This window comes from Neopsephotus bourkii, unplaced genomic scaffold (assembly GCF_033783945.1).
Source record: "Neopsephotus bourkii isolate Nb327-2 ecotype Australia unplaced genomic scaffold, CSIRO-AGI_Nbou_v1 NB_951, whole genome shotgun sequence".
NCBI classification, from domain to species: Eukaryota; Metazoa; Chordata; class Aves; order Psittaciformes; family Psittacidae; genus Neopsephotus; species Neopsephotus bourkii.
The window spans coordinates 2,030,644-2,058,401 of record NW_026901445.1 but is presented as its reverse complement, the minus strand read 5'-3'; the positions used below and the strand labels follow the sequence as shown (position 1 = coordinate 2,058,401).

Below are 27,758 nucleotides of genomic sequence, written 5' to 3'. Positions count from 1 at the left end.
CTGTTTAGAGAAGGAAAACAAAAATATGCTGGGAAGGAGGCATGCAAGCAAAGACTCCTGCAGAAAGTGTCTTGGAAAAGAAAGCCCAACACACACCACACCAATCCTCACATGTGCCAAGTTTCCAAAATGATGGATATCCGCACTGGAAGACATCCAGTAGCCCCCAAAAGCGCAGAAACCCATAGATTTAGAACAATACACATAGCCTTTAAGAACAAACCATGTATGGTTTTGGAGTGATGCTAGCTCAAAGAGTATATAATGAGGTAAAAAAACAGGCTCATTTGTGATGGTCACCTTCTTGCTCAACATAGTGGGGACTACAAACTCAAGCTGCTACTGCTTAAGCTAAAGGGACTCTAGCTCCCCTCCCTCAGGCACAACATTGCTTAACTCTCCTCACACGGCCACAGAGCCAGCACAGAAAACCTATTAATGAACCTGTATGAAGAACCACAGGAAGGAAGATGGTTGTGCTTATGAAGGCCAGTCACCTGCACCTTGTTTGCTGGCACAAGTTTGTTTCAAAGATACCAGTGTGACTAAAATAACAGTTACACATGCTGCTTATCATGTTTCAAGTAGTATCAAGATACTTCACAACTACAAATAGGAAGAGAAATTTGGATTTGTCTGGAGGCACCATTTACCCTGAAGGTAGGAGCTTCCCCCCCAGCCTTGGCAGGGAAAGATACGGGACATGACACAGTAAGGAGAAACATGGTACAAACTGGCATTAAGGAAAAATAAATATTTTATCTATTTATAATCACACAGTTATAAAGCATTCTGGTTCAAGCAGATAAGCTGTCTCTGGAGCTCAGCGCCTGAAAGGGAGGACATGTGAACAGCAAAGAGAAGGAACTGTTCTTCCTGTCCATGCCTTAGAGCCTACATTAATAGGAACTGCATCAATATGGGTATAACCATTAATTTTTGTCACTTATTAATCACAGCAGCAGAGCTCTTTTGTCAAGGGGCTGCTTCCCTTTCTGTTACTGTAACTGATGGAGACCAAGTTTGGATTCTTTCACCTATTAAAACAAACACACCCACAAAAAACCCCAACCAACCAAACAAGCAAATGAAAATAAAAGAAAGAAAAGTCAAGTTCTTGTCTTGACATTGCATGTGAAGATCTCTTGGAAAGCCTACAGTCCCCAAATTCTACTACCTATGTAAGGTCTGGCCATAACCTGCACCCTGCCTTTTCAGACAGGTGCCCTCACAGTTGTAAGTCTTCCTGTCCCTTTTCCAGGAAACTACAAAGCAAAGAAGAGAGGAATTGCTACATTTCTCAGGGAGAGAGATGGTCATCCTTTTAAGCACATGGAACTACAAGAGCCACATTTAAAGGAACAGGAATAGCCCTTTCCTCTCTGCCTCTTCTATCACTTAAGGCTCAGGAAGTTGCAATAGGGTGTGTTTTTTTTTCCTGTATAAGTAAAATAAAAGTGGTGGCGAGAAGTAAAGGTTGTTTAGCTTGGACACATCCTGAACCCTAAAGCTGGTTACCCCTGGGAAAGCCTTGCTTATGGGAAATAAGAAAGGATATGCTGGTTACATCAGCAGGAGAAAGCTTATACACATGAAAGGTTGCACAACAGATCAGAAGGGGGGTCAGAAAAGATGACAGTAACACCAGGGGCAAAGACCTGATAGACTTTTGAACCTGTTTTTGTATAACTCCCATCTGTCCTGTATGGGTGCTGTAGTTTATTACACCATGCGGGTTTTTGCAAAGCTGCTGATTAGCATTGGCAAACCAAACCACCGCCGGGGGAATGTGCAAGGATGACAGCAGGTTGAGAACAGTTTAGCAGAGGCGGCAGGTAGGACCAGGCAGCAGCCGCGCCTCACAAGCAGTGCCCTCCCGGCCTCCTGGCCACCCACCCTCGCCCCACCGGACGGCTCCGCTACTCCGCCGGAGCCGCGAACCGACCCGTCCGACCGCGCTCCGCTTTCCTCCCCAATCCCGCCCCCGGCAGTGCGGCGGCCCCGCGCCCCGGCCGGGAGCGCTGCTCGACGGAGGGCTCCGGAGGGCCCCGCCGCACCGCTCCCCGTCGGGCCGGATCCGCGCCGTTACCTCCCGTCTAATCGAGGTTCTGGCCACGGCACTTGCCTTGGCGGTGTTTTATAACCGGGTCTGGGAGGCGGGTTACATAAAGGGGCGCGGGGAGTGCCCGGTTCTGTCACGCAAACCCCGCCGGGACGCGGTCAAAGGCGGCAGCGATGGAGCCACGCTCCTCCAAGCAGCGCGGCCTGGCCCCGGCTGCGCGACCCCCGGGGCGGTGCTGCCGCCGATCCGGGCCGCCCCCGGTTGCGTGCGCCGCGCTGCGTGCGCCGGATTCGCTTTCCCCGGCCGGCGGCGCGGAGGAGCCCCTGAGCGCGGGGATGCCGAGGCTGCCCGAGCTATTACCCCGCCGTCACCCCGCCCAACAGCCGCGCAGTGAAGGAGGTGGCGGGAAGCAACTCTGATCTCTCTCCCTCTCTGTCCCCCACACTGAAAGGGGGAACGGGCATCACACACGGGGCAAAGAAGGGTGCAGCGGGGAGTGGGAGGCAGCACCCGCCCTCTACCACTTTCCCAGCCTCTAGAAAGGTCATCAAGCCCAGGAGCTGGTCATGGGATCGCCTCCAAGGGTGACACTGCTCCTACCACCCTGATCTCACACCTTCAGAGGCAGTGTGCTCCGCAGGTGGTTCCCTGCTGGGTCATGGGGCCATGGCAGCCCACCAGGGTTACCTGTGGTCTATCTGGCTGCCTCTCTGTGCCACCATGTGTACCCAGATAGGAGAATGTGTGAAAGCAGGAAGGTCGGATTTCCTTCAGTTTGTTGTCAAGACTTCTTAAGCCTCCTGTTCTCAAGCACTATTGTCTTTATAAATAAGCTGACTCTCCCCAGACTCCTTGGTGTTGTGAATGCAGGAAAAGCCCTCTTCTAAGGTTTATAAACATGATTTATAACAGAGCTGTCAAGTCACCATAATAATTGCCTCTGCTTTCACTACCCTCTGCAGTCCTGTGCAGCATTACTTTTTTTCCTAACACCTCTTGCTAGATCAATTTAAGGCTCAGCTAAGCTGCCTCTAGCTACCCAATCAATACAAATAACTACAAAGGTTGACCTATCCTCTTCCCAACATCTCCCTCCTTCCAGGCATGCTGATGCAGTCGATGCAATTGATGCACTGGGCAGAAGACAATTGCATCGAGTGCACCTGCATCGCTCTCTACAGGGCTGACAGGAGTCCACAGCAGGTGGGACAAAATAGCCCTAGAGATCTGTCAGGAGAGCAAGTCATGCCATAGGTACACCCAAGGCTCAGGCTTGCTGAATGTTATCTTCAGTCACCCTGTGGGTCAGAAGTGGACTTGAGTTCATATTTCATTCGTGATTTAACTTCCTCTTTCGAGGAAGATCTGCCTACACAGAAGAATTTTGCCCTAGTTACAGACGGCTTTTGCCCTAGTATTTCACCAAGCATGTACATCTCTCTGTCTCCAAGCATATTTCAACTCTAAATACTCACTACCCCTCAATGTGCTGCAGTGACAATCCTCTTGTCATGTGCATGGGACAGTGAGGAAAAAGCGCCTGTATGCCTGGGAACAGAGGTGAGCATTTTCTGAGTCATGAACTTGCTGCTCCGCATAGTGCCTGCACAGTGGTGCAGAAGACCAGCGAGCTAAAGGAAACACAAAGGTTCAGATTACTCTTGACAGTTAGTTTCAATTGCACAGCTGCTCCTCAGACACAAGTGATGGATGCCTTCATGCTGATCATTTTGAGAGACAGCCCTGCTTCTCCCACATTTCATGGAACAGAAAAAACACTTCTCCCTGTGCCTGAGCACATCCTGATGGCAAAGAAAGAGACAGGGACCCAAGATATGAGGAGGAGCCAGATCTGTCAACTATGGCATCTGGCTGGAGTCTCTGGCTTTCCTCCAGCCCATTCTTCAAGCAACAGTCTTCTGGGCTTCTTAAAGGGCTTTTTGATCCTCTGCCTGTTTGTCTCCCACCCCCATTGGGAGTATTGTACCATTTTACTTAGCCAGTTGATCTAGCTCATACTATTGCTGAGGAAGGTTTTTGCCACTACAGCAGTAGAAAATATGCCAGGGGCATGTTTTTTAAAGAGGAATGAATACTTGTAACAAGCCTGAGGAGAGCCATTTTCATTTCACTGCACCACTGTAGATTGGTAGGTGCCAGCACTGCTTTTTGCTGCTCATCCACGAAGAGGGGCATTTGCCTTGTGAACTGTCAGCCTTTACTTCTGATTAAAGGATGTGGCCTTTACAGAAAGAAAACAGAGTCATTAGCCCACCCTAAAGCTGCAGCAACCAGCAAGTTTCAAAGCCATGTTGCTTTTACTGGGTGATGTTAAACAAATAATGCTATAGGTCTTGCCTTGATGCACTGTCGTAGCAAGGCAAGAGCAACCTGGGTCATGTTGGAGGTTTCATGCAGGTTCTAGCACAGGTTTGGGGCCTTTGCTCCTGCTCCTTAGCTCCTGCTGCCTTGAACCTATCATCTGGCTGCCACTTACAGGCTCACAGAGCAGGAGCGACCATGATACTGTCCTGGGCATGGGGGAAGGGACCTAGCAAAAAGTGAGGCTTCGAGGGGTCTTGCTGAAAAGCATAATTCTAACTTACAGCCAATTTGCTGCAACTGGCATTGGCCCAACAGGTTCTGGTCACACTAGACATGTTCTGCATGTGCCTCAGCACACAGAATGGATAAGGAGCTACTGAGGACCACAAGTTCCACTCTCCACAAAAGGTTCTGGTCCCTTCTTCCAGTCTTCCTTCAGCCTGCAGCACAGCTTCACAAAAACATGTGTTTGAAGGGGGTGTTGAGGGTTCCTTCCACTCCAGTTTTCCATGTGAGCCAAGACTTGCTGCCGTTGATCAAGTCAGACATGATTTTGTTTAGCAGAATCACCAGACCAAAAGTTTCAGATTTGTTTCTCCACTGCTTTCTTCAGGATGCTGTTTTCATTGCCCTGAAGATCCAGGGTGGTTTTTAATCCTGCCTTGTGCTGAATTTCATAAAACTTGTAAAATATTTCAGGGACTTGAGCCAGCAAGAGAATGCATGAGAAGTATGTGCAGGAGGAACTGAATGTTGATGAGTACTATTGCCTTTTCTACTGAACAAGCAGATACCAAAGCTCCCTGCACAAAAGCAGCTCTGAGATCAATGAAGAAGACAGCAGTATCAGGCACAGTGCGTAAGTGAGAGATATTTTGTAGCTCTTCTTTTCCAAAAGCTCCAGCAAACCATTCTAAAAGACACACCCTCTACAGATGTGTACACGTGCTGATCTGTTGTATTCACAAAGTCACCACCCTAGGTGCAAGAAAAAATCTCAGCATGCCTTTTTCACCCTGATTGCTCACCCTGTCAAAGCTCAAGCTGACTTAACTCCCTTACTTGGTTAAAGTGCTTCTTGCCTTGAGGATTTTGCTTTTGCAAGGCTTGCAGATCATGCAGAAGAAATCTGACTTTGTTAAGTTTTGTTAATCATTTAGTCCATTATCTGAATTCAAGGTAGCACTAAATCAGTAACTGGTTGAAGATAAGAAAGGATTAAAGCAATTCTAAGAGTAAATTATATCAATGTTTAACCAGTGTGCTACACTGAGATACCATGGGCTTGACTGACAGAAATCGTGAATAGCTAAACTGTAAGATCAATAGAACTACACAGGGGTGTTATTGGGGCAAAACAAGTGATCAGACAGGGATATAAAATAACTGTACTCTAAAGTATCTAGCATATCTAAACCACCAGTGCTTCTTCAGTTCTAGATCTCAGAGGAGATTTAGGTTAGCTATAAAGAAGTTCTTACTGTGAGGGTGGTGAGATACTGGAACAGGTTGCCAAGGGAAGTTGTGAATGTTCCATCCTGGCAGTGTTCAAGGCCAGATTCCATGCGAACTTGAGCAACTTGGTCTCGTATGAGGTGTCCCTGCCCACAGCAGGGGGTTTGGAACCAGGTGATCTTAAGGTCCTTTCCAACCCTAACTATTCTATGATTTAGTAGTTAAAAATCTAAAATATAAATGTTCTCAGATATTTACAGCCCCATGTTGCTGTTGCTAGCGATGTTACAGAGAACCTAGGACTATCTGTCCCAACTCAGCTCTCCAGAATGAATGTTGGCATGCATAATGCCAACAGATGCATAATGCCAGTAGACATTTCACCTCCTTCTTCAGAAACGAAGTACAGTCTGCCCCACCAGCTATTCCTAAAAACTGTTTAACTTTTATCCACTTCCAAGGCCAGAGCTGCTGCCACTGGTATTTGTTGTGGCAGATGCCAAAAGATTCAAACTGTTTTGCAGCAGATGCTGTACACCCAGAGTCTCAGTGTCCTTCCCCAAAGGGATACTGCACAACAGCAGAATGCGAGATAGTGTGACAGTAAATAGCTTGTATTCTGGAGAAAGAGAGATAAGAAAATAGCTCTCTCTTGTCTGTAACTTCCCCTTTCCCTTGTGCCTCCCTAGGTGCGTAACAGTGCTATATGACTTTGGCAGACAACCACCATGCCACTCCCTTCCAGCACACAGCGGAGCATCACATCAGGTGAAAGAAAAAGTGAAAAAGGTCACAAATCTCAGCTATCCCCTACTCTGATACAGACTGAGGGAAAATCACATTCACCAATAGTGAAACTGAAGCAGAAAGGCAGGGAATCACCCAATAGAAAGTGGTACCAGAGAACCCAAAGGCCAGATTAGCCTAGTCAGACTGGTCTTGAAGATGCAAGTGGTAATGTAGATGAAGGGGAGAATGAAAAGGAAGCACCTGGTTGCATAACAGAGGAGCTCTTTGCACTCACCTTCCAGATGGCCTGACTGGTTATGTTCCACTGGATACCAGGAACATCTCAATATTTAGCTATTTCACTAGAGCTAACACCAAGCCTGGTGTTTGTTTTGGCCAGGACATCTTAATTTTTCTTTGCCAGTGCTGTTCTGCTCCTCTCCAGACCTGATTTTTTCTCTCCTAGTTTGTAAACTGCAGTGTAAGTGGAGATGAAGACAGGCCTTCCTCATAGGAAAACTCCTATCTTCAAACCCGGGCTGATGGAGCTCGTCTAGCCTTGTAAGGCCTTCCGTCGAGGAGAAGGACACTCTTACAAAACTTACGACCCGTGGACTTTGCTCTCACTGCCCTAGCTAACCAGGCCGTGGCAGCCAAACCTCAGGTGTAAAGGGTGGGGCCAGTTCTGTGCAAACTGCGCCTCACCTAAAAAATCCACTGCGCAGGCTGGAAGGGCTTACTCTCACTTGTCTGAATGGACTGGTGAGGGTCAAATCAGTAGGTGACAAGGTGCATGGGACGCTGCAAGATCCAACCTTGTGTATGGGCGGGCCAGCGCATGGGTAGCTGGAGATTGCCCACGAGATGACAGTCCTGGTCGGACACTCCCTGATTGCCTAAGCATCCTTTTTTTCCAACCAGATTTGCCTATCCCACATGCCCTTGGTCATTGTGCTTGTAGTAAGCGTGGTTAAAGCCCTTCCCAAATCTTCGCTCCTGAAGCCAAGCCATCAATCAAATGGAGATGACTAGTACATGCAAAGGGGCAAAGGGAGCCCAGAGCTACCCAAAACCCACTGAAGGTCAGCTAGGTGTCCTAGGACATTAGACAGTTGACAGTAATTTGGGAAAGGCAGTGTGAGCAGAGTATCATAATACAAAAGATAAGGTAAGTCTGAATGGTGCTGAGTAAAGGGTGTGGAACACCAGGAGTGGCAGGTGTTGATGGCACTGATCTTAGCTGCTCACTAGGACATCAACACATCTAGGGGTAGCTGCTCCAGGCACTCAGACTGGGGGAGAAAGGACAATGAACAAATCTTGATGACTCATGGAGGAGGGACAGGACAAGAAACTGAACACATATCTCCTGCAGGGTATATGAAAAGGCACATGAAAAACCATCCCATGGTCACCAGACTACAGGAGACATGAGAACTCAATAACTAGAATCTGCATCATCACAAGGACCCCTGACCACAGCACCCAGACACAGGCCTTGGTGCCCAAATGCTAAACAGTCCATTTGATTATGTCTTTTGGTATTCATGAGTATGCAGGTAAGAAAACAGAAGTGAGTGCGGTCAGTTCTGGTTTAAAATAAAGTTGCACATCTGCACATCTAATGAAAATGATCACTTGGGATGGCTTCCCAGCCCTTTCTCAGGCAGCACAAGCACAGCTGGCTTCAAGCTCCTGCCTTGCATGGTGCTTCTTAGGCTGCTGTGCCTCCTGGCACCTGGAGATGAGCATGCCAGCAGACAAATAACTGATATCTTCTGGGGACAGCAGTGGCCAGGATACAGCACCATCCAGAGCTGTTTGGGAGATCCTGTGCTGAAGAGCCCTATCGCTGCCAGGCACATGGGCTCAATTGTTAACTTGCTGTGGCACACCTCAGGAAAGCCTGGTGTGACCCCAGGCTGGAGACCCATCACCCGAACAGCCACATTGTTTTCTCAGCTGAGCCTTTGCATTCCTCCTTCAGCACTCCACAAGCTGGCCCTTAGCTCAGTGCACCAAGGGGCTGCCACCCTTCTGCCACCTGAGTATCTGGCATGAGCGCAGCATGGCTGACTGGCAATGGGCTATGCCTGGCATCTGCCACCTCTGAAACCAGGACATGAGCAGGGCTTCTTAGTCAGTTCCTCAAGTACTGAATTCGGCCACCTCTTTCCAAACCCTGGCATATTCATTTTAACACATCCCTTGGCCTCTGAGCTCAGGAGGAGGGCTGAATCCAGCAACTGCTCTCCCAGAAACAGGCTCCTTGCCTTCAGGTTTGGAGGCCCCGAATTAAGGTTTTCGTGACCAGCAAAAGGATGGCATGGCACTTTATTAGCTTGCAATCAGCAGGCTTATCAGGTAATGATGGCTTCTCCCCTCCCTTTTCCCTAGTTACTGATAAACTCTGTGAATACTGGTAGTTGTTCCCTGATACTGCTCCTTTTATAAGTGGCTCCTGCTGTTATATGGTTGTAGAAGAGGCAGGGACAGGGCCCTCTCAAGCCAACAACTTGTTGTGCTAAAGAGCTGACCCATCAACAGCAGCTGTAGGCTAATACTAGGACTTGTTAAACACTTTTTTCACAAGGCCATAAAAAATGAGTGAACACGATACTCACCTTGTTTACAGGTTGGAGAAAGAAGAACTGTGACCTGCCAGAGATGGACAAAGTTTGCATCACATACACAAGTGGGAGGATCTAGTATCATAAAGTATGTTTTGGAAACCTTGGACACTGCTTCTTTTTGCTACTGAGAAAGTAATTCTACTTGTCTCAGTTCTCTCAGTAAAACAAATGGGATACTTGCTACTGAGCTTGTTGAAAACGGAACAGAGGAGGGCTATAGGTGTGAAGGGTTGTGAGTGGTGCTGACTGACATCTACTGGTAAACTAAACACAGTTAATAAGGTAACTAGAAGCTTGCCTATGTTTGTGAGAGGTCTGGGGATTTACACCTTCCTTTTAAACATGAAAAGTTAGGCTTGCTCACTGTTGAAACAAATGTGTCGCATACTTAAGAGGGACAGTGAGAAGAGATGCTGCTGGGAGCTTTCCAGCTCATGGCTGTAGCTGGCTGGGGCTGCCCGTTGCTGATGCCTGGGCCTGCTTTCAGACATCTCTGCCATGCCACTGCCCACACATACCAATGAATCTGTCTGTGCCGTACTTGTGCTTCGACACTGTGGTTAGGGCACTGCCTTCTTCCCCCATTGGCTGGATCTGAGAGCACTTTAAGGCAGCCTCTCCTTTAAAGCATATACCTATCAAAATGGAGCTCAGACCCCAGCCACTATGACTGCCAACACAAGTAACCATGATCGTGATACCTCTTCAGAGCATCTTATACTTTTCCAAACCTCCTCCTGAAAATTTAACCACCTCAAGGCAGAGCAATGACACTGCAGTTTGGAAGGTTAGCCTCTGCAAATTGGAACAAAACACAGTCATACACATACTATCATGGCAAGAATACTTTAATTTCCCCATCAGACACATATCATCTAAACACCAGCTCCCAATGGGAGGTCTGACAACACACATTTAAATATAGAAGCTGTATGAACTTACCATTCAGTGTATTTATGTTATTTCTCAATCAGCTTGAAGACACAATTGACAGTTATACACAAGCATTTGCTGGGAAAAAGTAATTTCCTTGGCCTACTCTAGGACATACCATAAACATGACAGTGTGTTGAAAAGAAACAGAGGAAACAGTTGCATGGAGATGTATGTTCGAGTAAGAGAGAAGACATTAATTCAGGCACAGGTACATACCAGTTATCCATAGGGCTGGTCTCATGAGTTTCTGGCATAGCTCAGGAGGGGAACAGAAATACTGCGCAATGTAAAGAGGGAGGTCTTGTGCCACCTTTCTGTTAAGCAGAACAACCAACACTCTCCCTGTGAGAAATCTGAGGTTTTATAAAGCCAGGCCTTACAGATAATCATTTTCACCTTCATTTTCTTGCCAGGACCCATTTAAGATCCTGTTGTCCTCACAGTAGTTGTTGCTACATTAAGGAGCTGAGGCTCAGCCAACAACGTATCTTCCACTGACTCTACCAGCACAGGATCAACCTGAAGCAGAGAGCTGCTGCTTAGATCTCTTCCATGATGCCAGACTTAGTTCTTTAGAGATCAATATCACAAGTATTTGATACCATAAAGTAACACTGACTCAGGACCTCACCTGATAGATTCTGAGTCTGTGGAAAAGGCAGGCGCTTCTTCAGAGATTTCAGAAGAGCAGCCTATATTTTTTATTTCGTTATTAAGCCTTGATAACCATAGTCTGCTACTGAGCCAGGACCTATCCAAAGGTCTTATAAGTGAATTTAAGTAAGAACCTTCCTCTGTGCCTTCCAACACACACAAGCACCCAACTGATTAATTGCAGGGGGCTGTGTGCACTCTTCAAGTCCATTACAAAGCACGTAGCTCCTGTGATCAATTATACTTTAGCATATGGATTTTCTGTTTAATTAAAATTTGGGGAAAAAAAGAAAAGCTTATTTCAGGAAATTCTCTTGACATAGGCTGTTTTCTCCTGAGTAAGACAATAGCTTCAATGATGCGAGTAGGAGTAAGCAACACCATTGTTTTGAATTCAGCTGGAAAAGCCAAAGGTAAGAAGTTCTTGATTAATTCTGAATTTAGTAGAACTGGAAGTCAAGAACCGTGGCAATGTCTCACAGCTAAGTCTTGTCACCGGCAATGGGACCAGCAGATGGGAAGGGAGCTATGAGACCCTGTGCTGTTCCTGCACCCACAGCTCGTGGCTGAAATCTAAGCTCCCTGTGGGCTGGGTGACAAGGTCTCACAACTCCTGCTGGGCTCTCATAGGTGAATGACCCTTCAGTACATCAATGATATCCATAGCTGTGACAACCCTGGAGCCTAGGCTTTCTGGGGACAGGGATAATCCCAACGTCTTGCAGATATTTCCAGGGAGGCTTTCCCCACAGCACAGCAACACATCCATCTTAGAAAGGTGGCAGTACAACATGCCAGCGTACAAGGTCCCCACTAAACCTATCACTGCACTGCATAGCACACTAAACAGCGTAGCAGTAATGAAAGTTGTAAGCAGTGGTCTGATACAACTCACTTTTCTATTGGCTTTAAGCCTAGAGAGCCTATTTGAGGTTAACTATTGTGGAGTACCAGTAATTAAGATATTTGAAACACATTTACAGTAGTCTTGTAATAGCAGCAATGGTCTGTGCCAGCTACAAGAAAAATCTCAACAAAGTGAAAAATGCCTGGGAAAGAAGTATTTTTGCATGTGGTTGAAAAACTGATGTTCATCTCATTTGCACAAAATTCTTTAGCTGAAATGGTGTCAGCACTCACAACTGCAAACCAGATTGATTCCTTGACAAATAACAGAAGCATCTCAACTTCAAAACGCAATTCAGAGAGTGTGAAAACAGACAACATAAAGAGATTTTTTAGTGTCAACAGCTGTGTTAGAAACCATATAAGCAGAAATCTGTTCTCTAACCAGGGACCTAGGGCTCTATCAGTAACAATTCAGATCTCCTCCCAGTGACACTTGGGAGTCAACTCTCATTTTAGTTATCCGCACTTAGGTGTTAGTATACTCTTTCCTCAGCATCTGAATCTAAGGTACAGAGAGGGTTACCAAAGCATCTGGAAACAAACTGCAGCAGAACAAAGGTAGACACAAACAACTGAACTTTCCCCTTCCATCTCACACTAACGATTATATTCTGCTTTGTTTATATGATAACCACATTTTTGTCCTGCAGACAATTGTGTGTGTTTTGGGAACAAGTTGCAGGATGCCACTCTGGACACAGATGTTCAGAGTTCTGGGGTTTCTACTTTTCAGGAAAGAATAGATAAAAGGCTTTGTGTTGGCCTGTTCAGAGGCAAAAACTTAGTACATCACTTGGTTCCAAATTTCCACCTACTCCAGAGATACAGGGGGTGGAGAGAGGCAGCAGTTCTATCTCTGTGGCATCATACACCATTACACTGAGAAAAGAGCATCCCCGATTTTTCAGATCACGAGTTCCTGGCAACAGTGCTGTCTGCGTCCAGCTGTCTGGATTATTCTAACAGTGGGAAACAACTGACAGTGACTTACTACTGTGTGAGCCAGACTGAGAGCACTGGCGTTTTTGCTAGAAGAGCACAGCGGACTGTGGCTGGCTGTTCTTGGGCACCTGAGACTCCAGCACACTTGACCTGGGCAGGGTGGGATAGACCCGTTTTTGGTAAGATTCACCACTCAGGTTGTTTCCCCGTATGTGCTCCATCTCCCAGCCTTCCGCTGCTTCTTTCCCTAGTTGGTCTAGGCTCTGGGGGAGCAGCTCTTTCTGACTGGGCTCTTCCCCCTGTGAACCAAAAGAGTGACCTGCAATGTCAGTAAGATACCAAGAAGTCTAGCAGAACTCCAGGAGAGAGATGCACTTAAATATCTTTCCACATTCTTCCAGAAATTAGTGCAAGCCTGCCTGTCTATTAAAGATCCAGTATACTGTTTGCTGCAATACACTGATGAATGCACATTAAAGTGTTAAACAAACAAGGAAATATTCATCCCTTTTCACCCTCTATGAGAATCTCTACAGAAAGCAAATATGCAAGCACTCAAATAAGCTTTCAGGCATGTTCCCATGAGAAGTAGGGCCCCCCGCCCCCCAGAAAAACTCTTTCAGATGGGAAGGGATCACAAGACTACTTTGCAAAAGAGAGGCTTCTTTCTGACTCAGCTAGGTCACTTTGTGCTGTTTGTGTGTTCTCAAAGCCATAAAAACATGAAGTAATGACACGACTCCCATGTGTCTTGCTGCCTTGCATTTTAAAGCTGAAGACCCAAAATAACTGGTTCTCCGGACTAGGCAGTCTTTGGCAAAAGTTACAATTCTGTAATGAGATGCTATGGTACACCGCTAACAATCTCTTCCATCATGTGTGATAAATAATCCACAGGCAAGATGTTAAGATCACAGTCCACAACACTGTCATGAGCTGCTGTTTCTGGGAAGGACAGTATAGTTATTTAGCTTGCTTTATGCCTGAGGATAAGCAGGTACAAAGTAACTGAAGACAAGTGAATTGCATTGACTGCCACAGAAATGAGCTTGGCCTGAGAGGAGCTAGAAAGTGTATTGAAAGGTTCCATGATTAACTGGGGGGGACATGAAAACAAGAGGTTTTGTATCACTTTGCTTGAACAGGAAAGGCTTGATCATGCAAAATGCTGACCCAGCCCAACCCTTTCTGTCTTATGTTAATGGGGATTGGGAAAGCAAAGATGATACCAGGCCCTTTCACACAACAGAGCTGGTCACCTGTCCTGAAGCTGGTTCAAGTGCATGGTGGAGAGCTACCAACCTTGGTAACATTATCCAGTGGTTTGCCCAGCGGGTCCTTTCTCATCAGCTTGTTTCTCTCCAGAACTTCAAGCTTGCTCACCACTGCATCAATCTTGGAGCCAATGCTGTTTATGGACTGTTCCAGCTGTAGCACACGTTGCAGGAGTCTGGGGGAGACATGAAGATCATTTGCAAGTTTTTTATTGTAATGGACAGTAAGATTTGCTGTGTACATTTCACGGATAATGAATCAGACCTCAAAGAGGACTGAATGCTCTACATCAGATAATTGATTTATATCCACTGAAGATGTAACTCCCTCTATACTGTGTGTTTATCTGTAATTAGTGGTGCTGCTTAGAATGGATTCCAACCAGTCTGGATCTCTGTCCAGCCACAGTATAACCCCATTATTAAATATTACACATGCCTCTCCTTTGATATGGCCCTGTGTGTATTGGTCTGTGTTTCTCAGCAGCAGAATCAGGTTCTCCTGATTCTCTGTGCTGTATTTATGCAATGTTCCTCCTGTGGAAGAAACAGCCAAGTGTTACTCTCAAGACCTGAATGATGAAGGTCTACTAGGCTATAAATCAAGGATATATACTCCCATAGGACCTTCTGTAGAGGCATCAACTTCCCCTGGCCCAGCTTTCTGGACTACCTTCTGAGCTGAAACATGACAGCATATTGCCTGCAGCCAGCTGGTGGCTGCAGAGATTATTCGAGAGGCAAAAAGCAAAATTTCTTAACTTGATCTTTTATGCAAACAAGCAAATTACAGTGCCAGAACTGTCCCAGCTCTCTCCTGACCTGCTCATTTACACGTGGGCAAGATAATAAAGGACAAGACCATATTGAAACTGCTCAGTATCAATGCAAACAGTTACATCAGGGAAGGAAGCAGCAGGGAATCAAACCCGTCATTGCAGGGGGATTGAAGTACCGCCAGCACACACATACACTTGGAACTCTTGCTTGGAGACCCAGCTGGCCTTATTGACGTGGTTATTCCTTGCTTCCATACAGGTCAGATTCTCATCCAGGTTGTTGTCACCATAGGATTTCCCCAAATTTTTAATCTCTGTATTCAGAGCAACCTAAAAGATAAAGAAACTCTTGCAAAGCTGGAAACTAGCTCTGTGCCAGCTTCACTGTGAATAACAGAGCTTCACAGGCAATGATAAACTCAGCTGCCACCAGGCAGAGCTGGAGCTGTATTTGAGTTGTCTGCTTAGTTTCGACCACAAACCCAAGGATTCTGAGGCCACTCTGGAGTGATCTCTACCAAATAGCTTTCTTTCCTTGCCCCTTTTTTTACCCTTTTTGCCTCTAGGTCATGCTTCATCTGCTGCTGCTCCTCTTCGTCAAGGATGAGGTTGCCATCTTTGTCGAACCGGGAGAAGGCTGCTGTGATCTCATGGTCTGCATGGCCCAGTCTGCAAAAAAATAGAGAAAGCTCAAAGCACTGAATTACATTGTTAAACTCTAACAGTATGGGAACACCCTTTTTGAAATCAGTGTGTTGTTTCCTCCTGCCAGTGGCAAACCTAAACCTTCCAAATGGGAAAGAGATAGTAATGCAAACCTATTTAGAACAGGTTATTAAACATGTGAGGGAAGACAACTATATTTCTGAGTCCTCCATCACCCATATCTTAGCTCTTCCAGTCTTGAAAACCAGAGAATTTAAATTGCCTGTATTAGCATGAGAAAGGGCTAAGCAGACATCCCTCAAGCTGATTCACTTACTCCTTCAAGCTGTTCTTGAAGTCTTCAAAGTCTAGTTCTTTTGTTCCATTCTGCAGTGCTTTCTGCACATCAGAAATCCGTTCCTTCTTCAGCTTCAACCTCATAAGTGTCCGGTTGTAGCTCTGTTACCAAAGGTGCAAACAGACACAGAATCATGCAGGCATAACAGTAAAAAATAGGGCAGAGCAGACAATCCAACATGGTGAGCAGATTCTGAATGATACAGGGAGATTCAAAGCCTTCCAGAAGAAAAATACAACACTGCTGAATGAGCCCCACCTGTAAACTAGGATCATACTTTCAACGTGGTGCCAACATGGTAGCCAGGGTCTCCATGACAAAGCTTGCTCTCTGCCTTTCTCCTCCCTATTCTCCCTTTATCTGATCTCCCTGTCACCAGCTGTTTAAGATAATGTCTCAAATATTATTCTTTGTAGAATACTGGTCCCACAGCAAAGAGAGTTGTGACCTTTCAGGACCTTTTCTAGAATTTGCCCATGGGAAATTCAGATGTGACCCACCAGATTTGCACCACTGTAACATGCCCAGCTTAGCAAAACAGGACCTGCCATTTTATTCAGTCTATGAAGGACCAAAAGAGCTTTGTCTAGAGACAAGACAGTCCCTAAATAAGATAGGGATTTCTTCCCAAGATAGGGAAGAAAAGTATCTCAGAAATATTGTCAGCATACTCAAGTAACGGAATTCACCAAACCTCTGCTTTCTCATCTGCCCATTACCAAAGGATCTGGGAACTTGATTTATCCGAGAAAGGAATTGTGACTCCTGTGTGCACCAAAAAGGTGGATTTGGAGGTGGAAACCACTGTTTCTAGTAAATTCCATGGAGGTGAGGGACTTCCAGAAAATGCTGCAGGATTTAGCTAGAAAGTAGCACAGCTTTCACTGTTCATCACCTGCTTCAAAATGTCTGAGAGCTGCAGCTCATCCTTCTGGCTCGAAAGCTCCTCTTTGACTTCTGAGTAGGTGTCATTGATGATGGCTAGAAACATGTTCTAGAAAAAGGGGAAGAAGAGAGATGAAAAAGCATGAGGCATCTTGCCTGCCTCAGCAGCTGAAGCAGCAAGAAATATGCAAGACTTAGTTAAACAAGGAGCTATTTCCACAGGTAGTATCCCTTGGACAAGATAAAGTGGGTGAAGGGAATGCCACTTCAGCCATGCAGTACTTTCTCACTGTGGAGGAGATCCTTGCAGTTAAAAGAGTGGGTGGAGGTACATTTGTTCCCAGTTTAAATACCATCTTTGGTAGCCTTTCCTGCAAGATCTTAGGTTACATTTGGATTCCTGACACTGGGAGTTTAACCTGGTCATTATGAGCATCCCTCTGCATCCACTGCCTAGGAAGCCAGAGACAAAGCCTCATGCTTTGTTCACTGCCTGCTACAGAGCAGCTGTATTGATCCCCTTGAATTCAGCTACTGCTTGGAATACCACTGGTATTCCAGTCAGTTTTAATCTTCACCTTGAAGGACGTGAATTTGGCCCTTAATCGCCCTGATCATCAAATCCCCAATTGCAATGACAGGGTCTTCATCTACTTTGGTCTATTTGCAGTGCAAAGATATCATAACAGAAACTTCCCTTCTAAGAATTTGCACTGTGCCTAATTTGGGGATTGTCAGGAGGGGTCTCTCAAACACTGCTGTCAATACAGGGGCAGCAAGGGCTTACCAGGAGCACAAAGAAAACAAAGAACACATAGGTGACGAAGTAAATAGGTCCAAGGACCCTGTTGGCATTGTCAATGGAATTGTAGTCAAAATCACCAAGAATGATCCGAAACTGGGTGAAACTGGAGGAGAGAAAGAGCACAAGGTCACCCAAAGGCACATACTTTTATCCTACATCCTCAGACAGTCCTGAGTTGAACCCAGAACCTGTATGCAGCCCAGATGGTCACAGACAAAAGCCAGAGCAGGGTCTAAGTCGCACAGTCCGACTGGTGTGTCAAATGTACCCACAGTATTTCAGGGGTGAAGTGAGCTGATGTGGGTAGAGCAAAAGGTAGCTGGAAAATAAAACATGGTTTCCATGGTTGTCCAAAGCATGGGTTTCTTCTTCTAAACAGGGGATAAAACCAAAATAAAAACAACCTGAATTTTCCCTTATACAGGCATATGACTCATGGAAGCCTTCTCTTTCAAGTTTATAAGACAATCAACAACAAAAAGCTCAATCAAACAACAAAACCAAAAACAAAAAAAGAAACAAACAACAAAAAACAAAACCAAAACACAAACAAACCAACACTCTGAGACTACCTTGAAATACTCTCTTTGAGCTATTTAGTTCTTACCACCAGGATTACAGAGAGGTTTAACCTAACCAAGCCTAAAGCCATTTGCTGGTGTATAAAACCGCAAATTTGACAGGGTCTCAGTAACAGGCAGATAGCACCATTCTACTGACCCCAGCAGATCAGAAGGTAACAGAAGGTCCTTCAGAATAGAAACTGAGCAATAATGCTCTATAGTGGCTTTATTGAATTGAGGTACAACAGGTGTCTGACATTCAGATTTGCAGATTTTACTTTGGAGAGCAGTTGGAAAGCAGCTGAAATTCTTTTCACGAATGATGAAAATGTGGTTCTAACTTGTACACTTACATGCATTTAACAAAGGTACTGAAGTTTTCCACTTGCGTCCCAAATAGAAGGTAACCCAGCTGGGCATAGGCAAAGAAGACAATGAAGAACATAATGGCAAAGCCCAGGATGTCTTTGGCACAACGTGCTAGTGTGGAGGAGAGCTGGGTCATTGTTTTGTTAAAGCTAATATACTTGAATATCTGTAAGAAGAAAGAAGAGGGAGATAGTTAGGCCACACCATGAACTAGGTCAGTCTTTCATGTGGGTGCATGCTTACTAAGACAAGAGGTTCATCACAGTACTCAAGCACCAAGATGACAGCTAGGCTAGGGGAATGGTGGCTTAGTGCTCAGGATGTTTGTCCTGGGTGTGCCACCATCTTCCTGTGCGATCATAAACATATGACTTTGTTCCCTGTGTCAAAGGAACATACGAAGAGGGAATACTATAGGACACTATATATACTTATAAGGACAAAGGTTTTGAGGCTAACAAGGATCCCTAACCACAGTGTGGCTTTCCATTATGCTGAGATGCTTTGGCTGAAATGCAAAGGCTATGCCAGCAGATGAGTCATTTCCAGTTGCTGGGTGGCCCTCATGAAAGGAAAATGTGCCAGATTATCCTCCAAAGTACTAAAATCATACAGGATGGACGAAGTTACATTGTACCCAGCCTTTTCTAAAACCACTTTTACACCACAATATCTGTGCTCATGTCCCTGTCTGTTATCTCCAGAGTGCTCAGAATGCAATGTGAAAAGTTGTCTGGAATTATTGTATAACAGAGCATATGACTTTGAGGAAAATCCTCTATTATATAGCTGTCACCCTCATTTACTCAGAGGGATGGAAGAGTCATCCCCAAAGGTATCTAGAGTAACAGGTCTGACACTGGAAGCCTAGCACCTCCCAGACACCACAGAATACCTTGATCCAGGCAAAGAATAAGTTGACTGCATTCATATTGTTGTACTGTGTCTGCCAGAATGCCAGGAACTCGAAGTCCGCATAGGTGTTGGGGTGTTTTAGCAGCTCTCCCAACAGTCTGTTCACCTCAATAGTGCGAAAGATGTGAAACCCAATAGCGACAATGGAGAGCTGCAAAGAGGAACAGTCTGCAGTGACAACTGTATATATGTCTTTCACAGAAATTAGAATGTCACAAAGTTCGTTGGTATCACACTTCACAACTGCAGTCTACTGGTGGGGGATGCAAATAAATTCATAATGTGCCAGGTGATGCCCTGACTTCACAGCCCCTCAGGCATCTCTATGGAAAGGTTATTTCCAAACAGCTGATAGAAGACCGTGTGTCCACTTACCCTGCTAGTTCAATTTGCTGTAGAGCAAACCACATGCCAGCTCTTGTCTTATCTAGACCAGTTTTCCTATTCCTACACTTATTTTGGCTCTTATACCTCACTGCCATTGCTCCCCCCAACAAAGCATGCAAGGATTCTCACCAGAATGACAACCACATCCAGAATGTTCCAGATGCTGGTGAAGTACTGAAGCTTGTGGATACGCAGCTCCAAAATCTCTTCCACCACATAGTAGAAGATGAAGACACAGAAGACAATTTCACAGGCAACAATGAAAAAGTCCCATGCACTGACATATCTTATAAGCTTGACTGTCCGGATTTGCCAGGAAGGAATAGCACCACCAGTGGCTGGAAACTCAACCACTAACCTTGAAGGGGACAAGAAAATTATGATTCCAAACAGGGGAATGAAAGCTCTCAGATAATTATGAGAGGCATCAAACCTGAGCATGAGCTATCCACCAAACTGTGAGAGGAAGATCTGTGCCTGTGTTTATGTAGCCTTATCTCTGCTGATGCACTGTCCATGATAGAAAAGGGTGAAAAGTGAAATGTGCCTGTTTATGTCAGGAAGACCAAGTCTTACTAATCAATACAATATCTACTTAAACCAGTCAGTCCTACCCCCTTGGTGGACCACACTAAAATATTTGTGTTTTAAGAAACTGTGGCATTGAGGAAGAAGAAAGAGGCAGAAGAATTTTCAGTGGGACTTGGCTTACCTCAGAACACAGAACAGGTTGATATTTGCATTATACACAGAGAAATCAATGAAGACAACTCGTGTTCCCCGATCCAGCCACAGTTTTTCCTTCAAGACTTGCAGGGCTTCAGCAGTCTCTTCTTTGGTCAACTTGAGGTCTATGTAGTATCCTCCCCCACTGTAACTAGTTAGTCTTCCCCAGTGAGATGAGCCACCCAGCTCCTCTTCAGAATGGTACCTCCACCTGCAACAGACAAGCCATCGGCAAAGGCATCACCACTCCAGGCTTGGATATGACCTTGTAGCCAGGTGTAATTTGACTGTATTTTCAAGGACAGTGCATTTTTAAACTAAAGAGTTAACAATCCCTATTTCAGATCTAAGCCTACATCAGTTCTTCATTATTGTTACATTTCTGATCTACTGCTTCCCAGCAGTGACAAAACATGATTTGTGATACTATGAAAGGGGAGATACTGCAGGTTTTTTGGCTATGCCACAGTCTTGTTTGCATGGAGGTTACTCCCAGGATCTGCTATATCACCTTCTATCGTATTGCACACAACCCTCTGCTTAGAACACACTTGCACTGGTATTTTCTTATGAGTAATTCTCATTTACAGCCAAGACTCATGTAGCAAGCAAAGAGTTATGAAACTTCATCTACATCACATGATTATAGAGAAATAGGTTTTCAAGATAAGAGATGCACTTCTTTCTCTCTGGCTCCTGAAATCCAGGAGGGGAACAGATAGCATCATCCATTTGATAGATCTGGTCCCAAAGGTCTCTATTTACCCTCATCCTCTCAAAAACAGGCAACAATTTATAACTAATTCTCTATTGGATTTTTCATGGCTTTTGCAACAGATTCCACTCTACCACTCATTCTGCTGTGCTATTCCTCAAACAGACACTTAGCCTTAGTGACAGACAAAAAGGACTTGCTGCCTCTGACTGCATGGGAAATTCCAGCCTTATGCGAGGAATTCACCCCTAGCATCCTGCAGCTCAGCAAATCTTATCTGAACTAGAAGAGACTAATTTGGATTTTCTAATCCTGAGCAAGAGAAGATGTACTTACGCAGTTCCATTTATGAGCCCAAAGGAGAACTTTTCCTCCTTGTCTTCTGAGTACACATCATAACAGCCTGAGATTTCCTCCTTGAAATCATCATGGACCACACAGGAATTGTTCTTCACCTTCAACTGCCGCATGCGCGGGACACCCAGCAGCAGGTTCTCATAATAGATGTATGACTGGGTGCTGTGGGCTGCCAGGGACTCATTGTTGTACCACTTTGTCCAGTAAAGGTTATCCAGAAGGGGGCCTTGTGCATACTGCAAGAGGGAGAGGAGAACAACTTCATAGCCCACACATCAGAGGAATTTTCTTAGCCTGGGCTTGAGATAGTGAGACTTGACTCATCCCTCTCCACCTCCCAGGATAGAAAGTAGTGGAAGCTTGTGCTGGATGTATGCTAAGGAGGGGGAGGAGGGAAGAGCCTGTAATACTGCTGCTGCACCTTGATGGGCTAACAAAGAGACAAGAGCCCTTACAAGCCTATTTGTCACTTCCACTTAAGTGAGCAGACATCTCAAAGTACTGCTTTGGCATGAGGTGTGAATTATCAAAAGGGCATGTGTCAGTGCCCTGGAAACAGTGTGGGTAAGACAATAGTGACGTAGTTCTCTGTACTTTGTTAATGCAACAGAAAAAGACAAAGATAAGTGACAATTTCTGGCTGACTGTCAGAGATAAGTGGTTGCAATATCTCAACAGCATTCACTGTTGCTCCTATTATTCCTTCAACAGTTCTTTGACTAAATGTGCTAGACACCAAACGTCTTTTCACCTCTTTATTCTCTTCGATAAAAGTCAGTGCAAGTTTTAATCCAGTTTTTTCATAAGGAATCTATAAATCAGACCAGCTGAGGCATGAACTACAGGCAGGTTAACTATGCTGTTCCCACCATTGCCGATGGAAACAGACATAGGCCTGTTATTAAGACACCAGACTGAGGACAAATTTGTACTCACCACCCAGAAATCAGCCATGCTGCCAATAGACTGGAAGGAGACATGGCCATCCGAAGAAGTCTGCAGGAAGAGCTCAGACATCACTTTGGTGTAGTAATAGGCATTGGAACTTGTCATTCCATATGTCACTGTTAGAGAAGGACAAGAGAAGGGTCTTCCCTTATACTTCTATATCAGAGCCTGATGTAAATATATCTATATATTCACTTCCCATGTAATATATACCATCAAAGGTAAGCTGTGCAAGGCACAAAAGAAGAAAAGTAGTAATCATACTACTTTATATTTTCTTAGGGATTTATGAACTTATCTGTTGCATGTTCCAGAATTTAAACTGTCAGATTGACAGACTATAAGAGTTTAGAAGCAAGAGAGGATCACTGGATGGTGCAACTCAACATCCTGGGTAATGATTTTTGTCCTCCGACAAAATTTCTAGGAGAAATTTTCTTTTTCAGAGCAAAATCCATGATCTGTATTTTGAATTTCTTGTGTGAATCCATGAAGGTATAGAGACTACCCCATTTTCCCAAGTGAAAAGCTCTAGGTAAGTTCTCATCTACCACGAAACCTCAAACAGGAACAGACTCTAACTTCCCCAAATATGTTGTTTCAACTCCTCAGTGCTCCTTCCTTCAGAAAAACATCCATCATGTAACATTATGTCCTACTCTTATAAGCACACCATGGAAATAAAGCAGCTGACATTCAAGACCCTCACCACCACTTCTGGATGAGTCAATGTGCGATCACACACATATGTGTGTGTGTCTCTTGGTTCTTTAGGAAGAGTGACTGAAAAAACTGTCTCCCTGGGCAACTGTGACAATAACTTTTGTTAGTATTGTCTATCTCTCCTGCCGTAGGATCCATGAAATATAACCCTCTTCACTGTCCCATTCTACAGGTGCTCATTTGTGATAATGAATGAACCTTCCCCCCAAAGCAAACAGCCATTGTTCTACCTACACAAAGTCCATTAGCATTCAGCACAGGGATGCATTAAATCCACCCAAGAACAACAGTGTGAACTGCCATCTGCTTTATCACCTCAGCCACCCCTCCAGTCTCAGAGAGGAAAAATCTCTATGAACTCTGAGTCTTTGATCCCAGGAAGTTTCTAGAGCTGCTCTCTGGGGTCTTGAATGTTTGCTATGAAACTAAGACAAGACCCTGGACCCAGATTCTTCTAGGACTGTGGAGTCAATGGCTAGAACTGATAATGTGGATCAAGAAATACTGCTTAAACCTAGCCAATATCAATTAGGTCTAGAGCAATAGTCAGTTATTTTACTTCTGTGTGCAGAGGCTATTCTGCAGGTTAATGACACACCAGCTTGATGCAGTGAATGCATGTACAATAAATTTAACACCTACAGCAGAGTGATGAAGTCTAATAATAAAACATTATTCACCTTGTGCTGCACACAGGAAAGACACCTGTGAGATATGACAGCTACTTACATAGACAGATGTCCATCAAGAACACAATATAGACCAGCAGTTCTCGCAGTGTGGTCTTCACATAAAGCTCTCTGTTTTCAGCTGTGTTCTCTGTCAGCGTAGTGCCCCACAGACCTGTGTAAAGAAGAAATTGGAGAGGTTTAATGGTCATTTTCAATGGCCATGTGAGAAGCTGAAGTCCTGTTCCCAAAGAACACTGTTGTGAGTTGGATTTTTGTCACTTTTCAAGGCAAAACCACTTTTCATTTCAAAACTTAAGAGCTGTAAAAATGTGTTAACCTCTAGAAAGAACTATTCCAGCACGAACAAAAGGTTGGGGGCTGACAAACTGAAATATATCAGCTATTTTTATTTTGCTATATCCCTCTCCAGTTTTCTGTTTAAATTCATTATGGGCTGATCTTTTCCTGCCTGTTTTACAGCTTACTCTTTGCAGAAATTCAGTCTTTGTCAGAAGTATTCTTGGAACCATAAAATTTCATCTCAGTCACCAATGTGCCAACAGCTGAATTTCTGATAGGACTATTATAGCAGAACTACTTCTAATGTCAGCTTTACAGCTATTACTCTCTTTAGCATGTATTGAATCATCAGGCCCCGAATATTTGTCCCTTGCTTACCTAAAAACTCTCACAAATTTCTTGTAGGTCATAAGACTCAAATAGCCCAACTCAATATTTTCAGTACAAAATTTAGAGCCAAAATTATCTGCAGGATGTCTGTCAATGGGACTCTGCTGACTCCAATAGAGCTCTGCCAGTCGCACCAGCTAGTGGTCTGATTTCTTCACACAGTCAAAGCAACTCATTAAACATCACCAGGGTTGATCAAAAAGAGAGAAATGCTTCCTTTAAAAGGAACCTCAATATTTTGGGTTTGATGAACCGCCTGATACCATTAGTGCATTTGTTTGTTCTTTTTGTAATGGGTTTCTGTTGTGATTTCTGAAACGTTCCTGAAGTTGAAAGGCAAAAGAACTTCCACTTAAAAGCCTAGTGATGGAAGCCATGTCAATAATGCCCATAGTTTTGCTGATTTTTGCATCTCCTAGAGAGCTCAGCCCTTATGCCCATTCCCGGTAGTATGGAAGAGTCATCTTCCTGCAAGCCAGGATCAAAGATGATGAAAGGTCATGTGTTTGAAGCCACCCCTGGCACAGAAAAAAGCACTTCTTTCTTTGGAGAAATGGAAAGTGATATAGAGGTCCATGCACATATACATACACCTATCTTTCAATAGCTCTTTGGCATCTCAACAGATTATACAGCTTTTTGCACCTTCAGCTATTGCAGCATCCACCCTTACTCCAGCAGCCTATTCTGGACATGCCAGACCAGCAAAAAAACAAGACCCTGGAGAAGATCAAGATTATCCCATGTGCAGGAGAGAGTATCATGTGCTCTACAGGAATCTTTACAAGGGAGAAAAACAGGGGAAACAACCCACCCACCTGTTCAGGTCACATTTAAATTACCCCCTTCATGTCTAAATGACTACATCACAGTCTTTGAACAGATTTTATTTGCTTTTTTCATGAGGCAGGGAACCCCTACTATCCTCATGTTTGAAAACAGAGGCACAGGCTTTCTTTGCTTTGGGAGTAGAAGTGTACTCAGGAACACCTAAATTCAGGGACACTTAAATGTCCTTGAAAACTTGGTTCAGAGACTTACCTAAAATTATAGCTGGAGGACCTGAGGGACTCTTCATCAGGGACTGTAGTGATAGGACAAGAGGCAATGGGTTTAAACTTAAACAGGGGAAGTTCAGGTTAGATATAGGGAAGAATTTCTTTACTGTGAGGGTGGTGAGGCACTGAACAGGTTGTCCAAAGAAGTGGTGAATGCTCCATCCCTGGCAGTGTTCTAGGCCAGGCTGGACAGAGCCTTGAGTGACATGGTCTAGTGTGAGGTGTCCCTGGTGGCAGGACACACAGCTGAAACAGTCGTAGAAAGATATGCTGCCATGTCCTGACAGGTATTTTTATTTGCATGCTTCAATTTCAACCCTTGCATATCACAAATATTATATATTTCATTGTTACATATTTTCTTTTTTTTTTTCCTTTTTTAAGACTCAGACAATGGCTAGAAGAAAGGATATCAGAATAAAACAAGGTAATCAGCACACAGCCTCCGAGCAATCTGTAATTACCTACCACCTCCACACAGCACTGCTTCTCGGTCAGGAGAAGCCTCTGAAGCCCCAGCTGTGGTGTGGATAAGAATTAAGTGTTAGATGCAGTGACAATGGTAAGTAAGAAAGAATTGATCATAGAGGGTATGTGAAGTTCAGGACCAAGTTATACTGCTATTCTCTCACATGTACTGTTACAGCTCTGAGAAAGGTTCTTGCCTTCCATGTCAGGAAGACACCCTGGCAAGAAAATAATAATTTCTGCAAGAAGTACACTTTCTTGCTTTGTCTTCCCTGCTCCTAAGGAACTGTTCAACAAATGCTCTTGCCCAGGGCTGTATCCTTCCAAAAGACCTAATTTTCTCCCAGGTTTTTAATTGCCTCTTAATAATGTTTCAGAATATTTCATTCCCCTTTGTCTTTTAAAATGGAAACTAGCACCTTTTTCTATCAGCTTTCTTTCAAGCAAAGTCTTGCTTGACACAAAGCTGCTGTCCTCTGCATTTCAACCCTGACATGGCTAGATTTTCTCTAGTGGATATTTAAATCAGTTCTGAAGTTACTGTAACACAGGGGCCAGTACCACTCCATTTAGAAAATGCACATAGAGGCAGAATAGTTTCACCAGAGTGATGGCTCCTGTGGATTCAGGACACCTAAGTTCTGTCCAAAGCTCTGTTAACAGATTCACTGCATGAACTGAGCACATCACAAAGCACCTCCTGCCTTGTACTAAATATAACAGGACAGATTCTGGAGCTACAGCAAGGCACATGGAATGAGGATGATCCTTCCCAGACAGCCAAAGATGATCTCTAGAGTAATACTAGTCTATGTTGAGCAGGTTCCTGGGTCACACAGGGTTTCTACCTCCATCCCCACACTCACACACACACACCCCACTAAAGCATCACTCTTCCCAAGGACTAGTAAAGCCTTTCTAGTGAGAAGTCAGATCTTTACCTCGGATGCCTCTGAAGATGTACAAGCAGCACTTGAGGAAAGGACTTGCATTCCCATCCACAGCTTTACTTTGCTCTTCCTTGTAGGGCAGTGGATCCCCCACCTCTTCAAAGTTTTCATAGGGATTCTCCAGAATGGGCTTGGGGTTGTAGATGGCTTGAATTTTCAAGGAGGCAGAGGGAGAGCCATTGTAAACAGGATTGTCCCAGGCTTTCTTCTCCACTGCCTCCAGTTCATGCTCTTCTGAGGCTCTGAAGTGTCTCCCAGCTCTGCTATTTCGGTGAGATAAGCTCATGACTAGCCACTGCCAGCAGAAGTACGTTTGAACTGGAACAGTGAAAACTGCCTGCCCAGGCTGGAGTTGGAAGCTAACAGAGAGAATCAGTCAATGCCAAACAGCTTGTCTGCCCTAGAAGCAAGAAGCTGGCACACCAACAGCCTCCCACAGATAGCACACATCCCCTCTCTCTTTTATACTAGCTCAGCTGGTAACACCTATCAGAGGGGTGGCACTGCCCGTTGTTAGGAACCACTGTCAGCCCTATTACCACAGCAGTCCTGGGAACACTGGCACATCCTGGAGACTTTCTCTGCTTCCCAATAGAGATAACAGCCCCAGATGCTGCCATGAGAAGAGAAGGGTGCTAGGAGATTACCCCTGATTTGTGGGGGGTGCAGGCTGGGATTTAATCTGGCCCCTCAGGCAGCTCTGATCAGCCCCAGGTGAAGCTCAGGCAGGCACTGCCGGATGGGGAGCCTTTGCAGGGGTCAGAGGAGTTCTGAGCTTCCATTAGGCACCAAAGAGGAGTCAGAAACGCTCCCTGGGAGCTGCGGCA

At 44.9% G+C, this 27,758-nt stretch overlaps 1 protein-coding gene across 1 annotated transcript; it reads right to left on the bottom strand.

The window, feature by feature from the left end:
* Nucleotides 1-10,036: 10,036 nt before the first annotated feature.
* PKD2L1 (polycystin 2 like 1, transient receptor potential cation channel) lies at nt 10,037-27,555 on the bottom strand. The gene is made up of 15 exons (XM_061358772.1): nt 26,923-27,555; nt 23,824-23,937; nt 22,360-22,487; nt 21,403-21,659; nt 20,338-20,562; nt 19,755-19,983; nt 19,219-19,389; nt 18,308-18,489; nt 17,374-17,494; nt 16,597-16,695; nt 15,681-15,802; nt 15,250-15,367; nt 14,892-15,028; nt 13,948-14,095; nt 10,037-12,944 (listed from the first exon to the last, which is right to left on the bottom strand). The coding sequence occupies exons 1-15, from the start codon at nt 27,215-27,217 to the stop codon at nt 12,732-12,734; spliced, it is 2,559 nt and encodes an 852-aa protein (XP_061214756.1). The 5' UTR covers nt 27,218-27,555; the 3' UTR covers nt 10,037-12,731.
* Between the last annotated feature and the right edge of the window lie 203 nt (nt 27,556-27,758).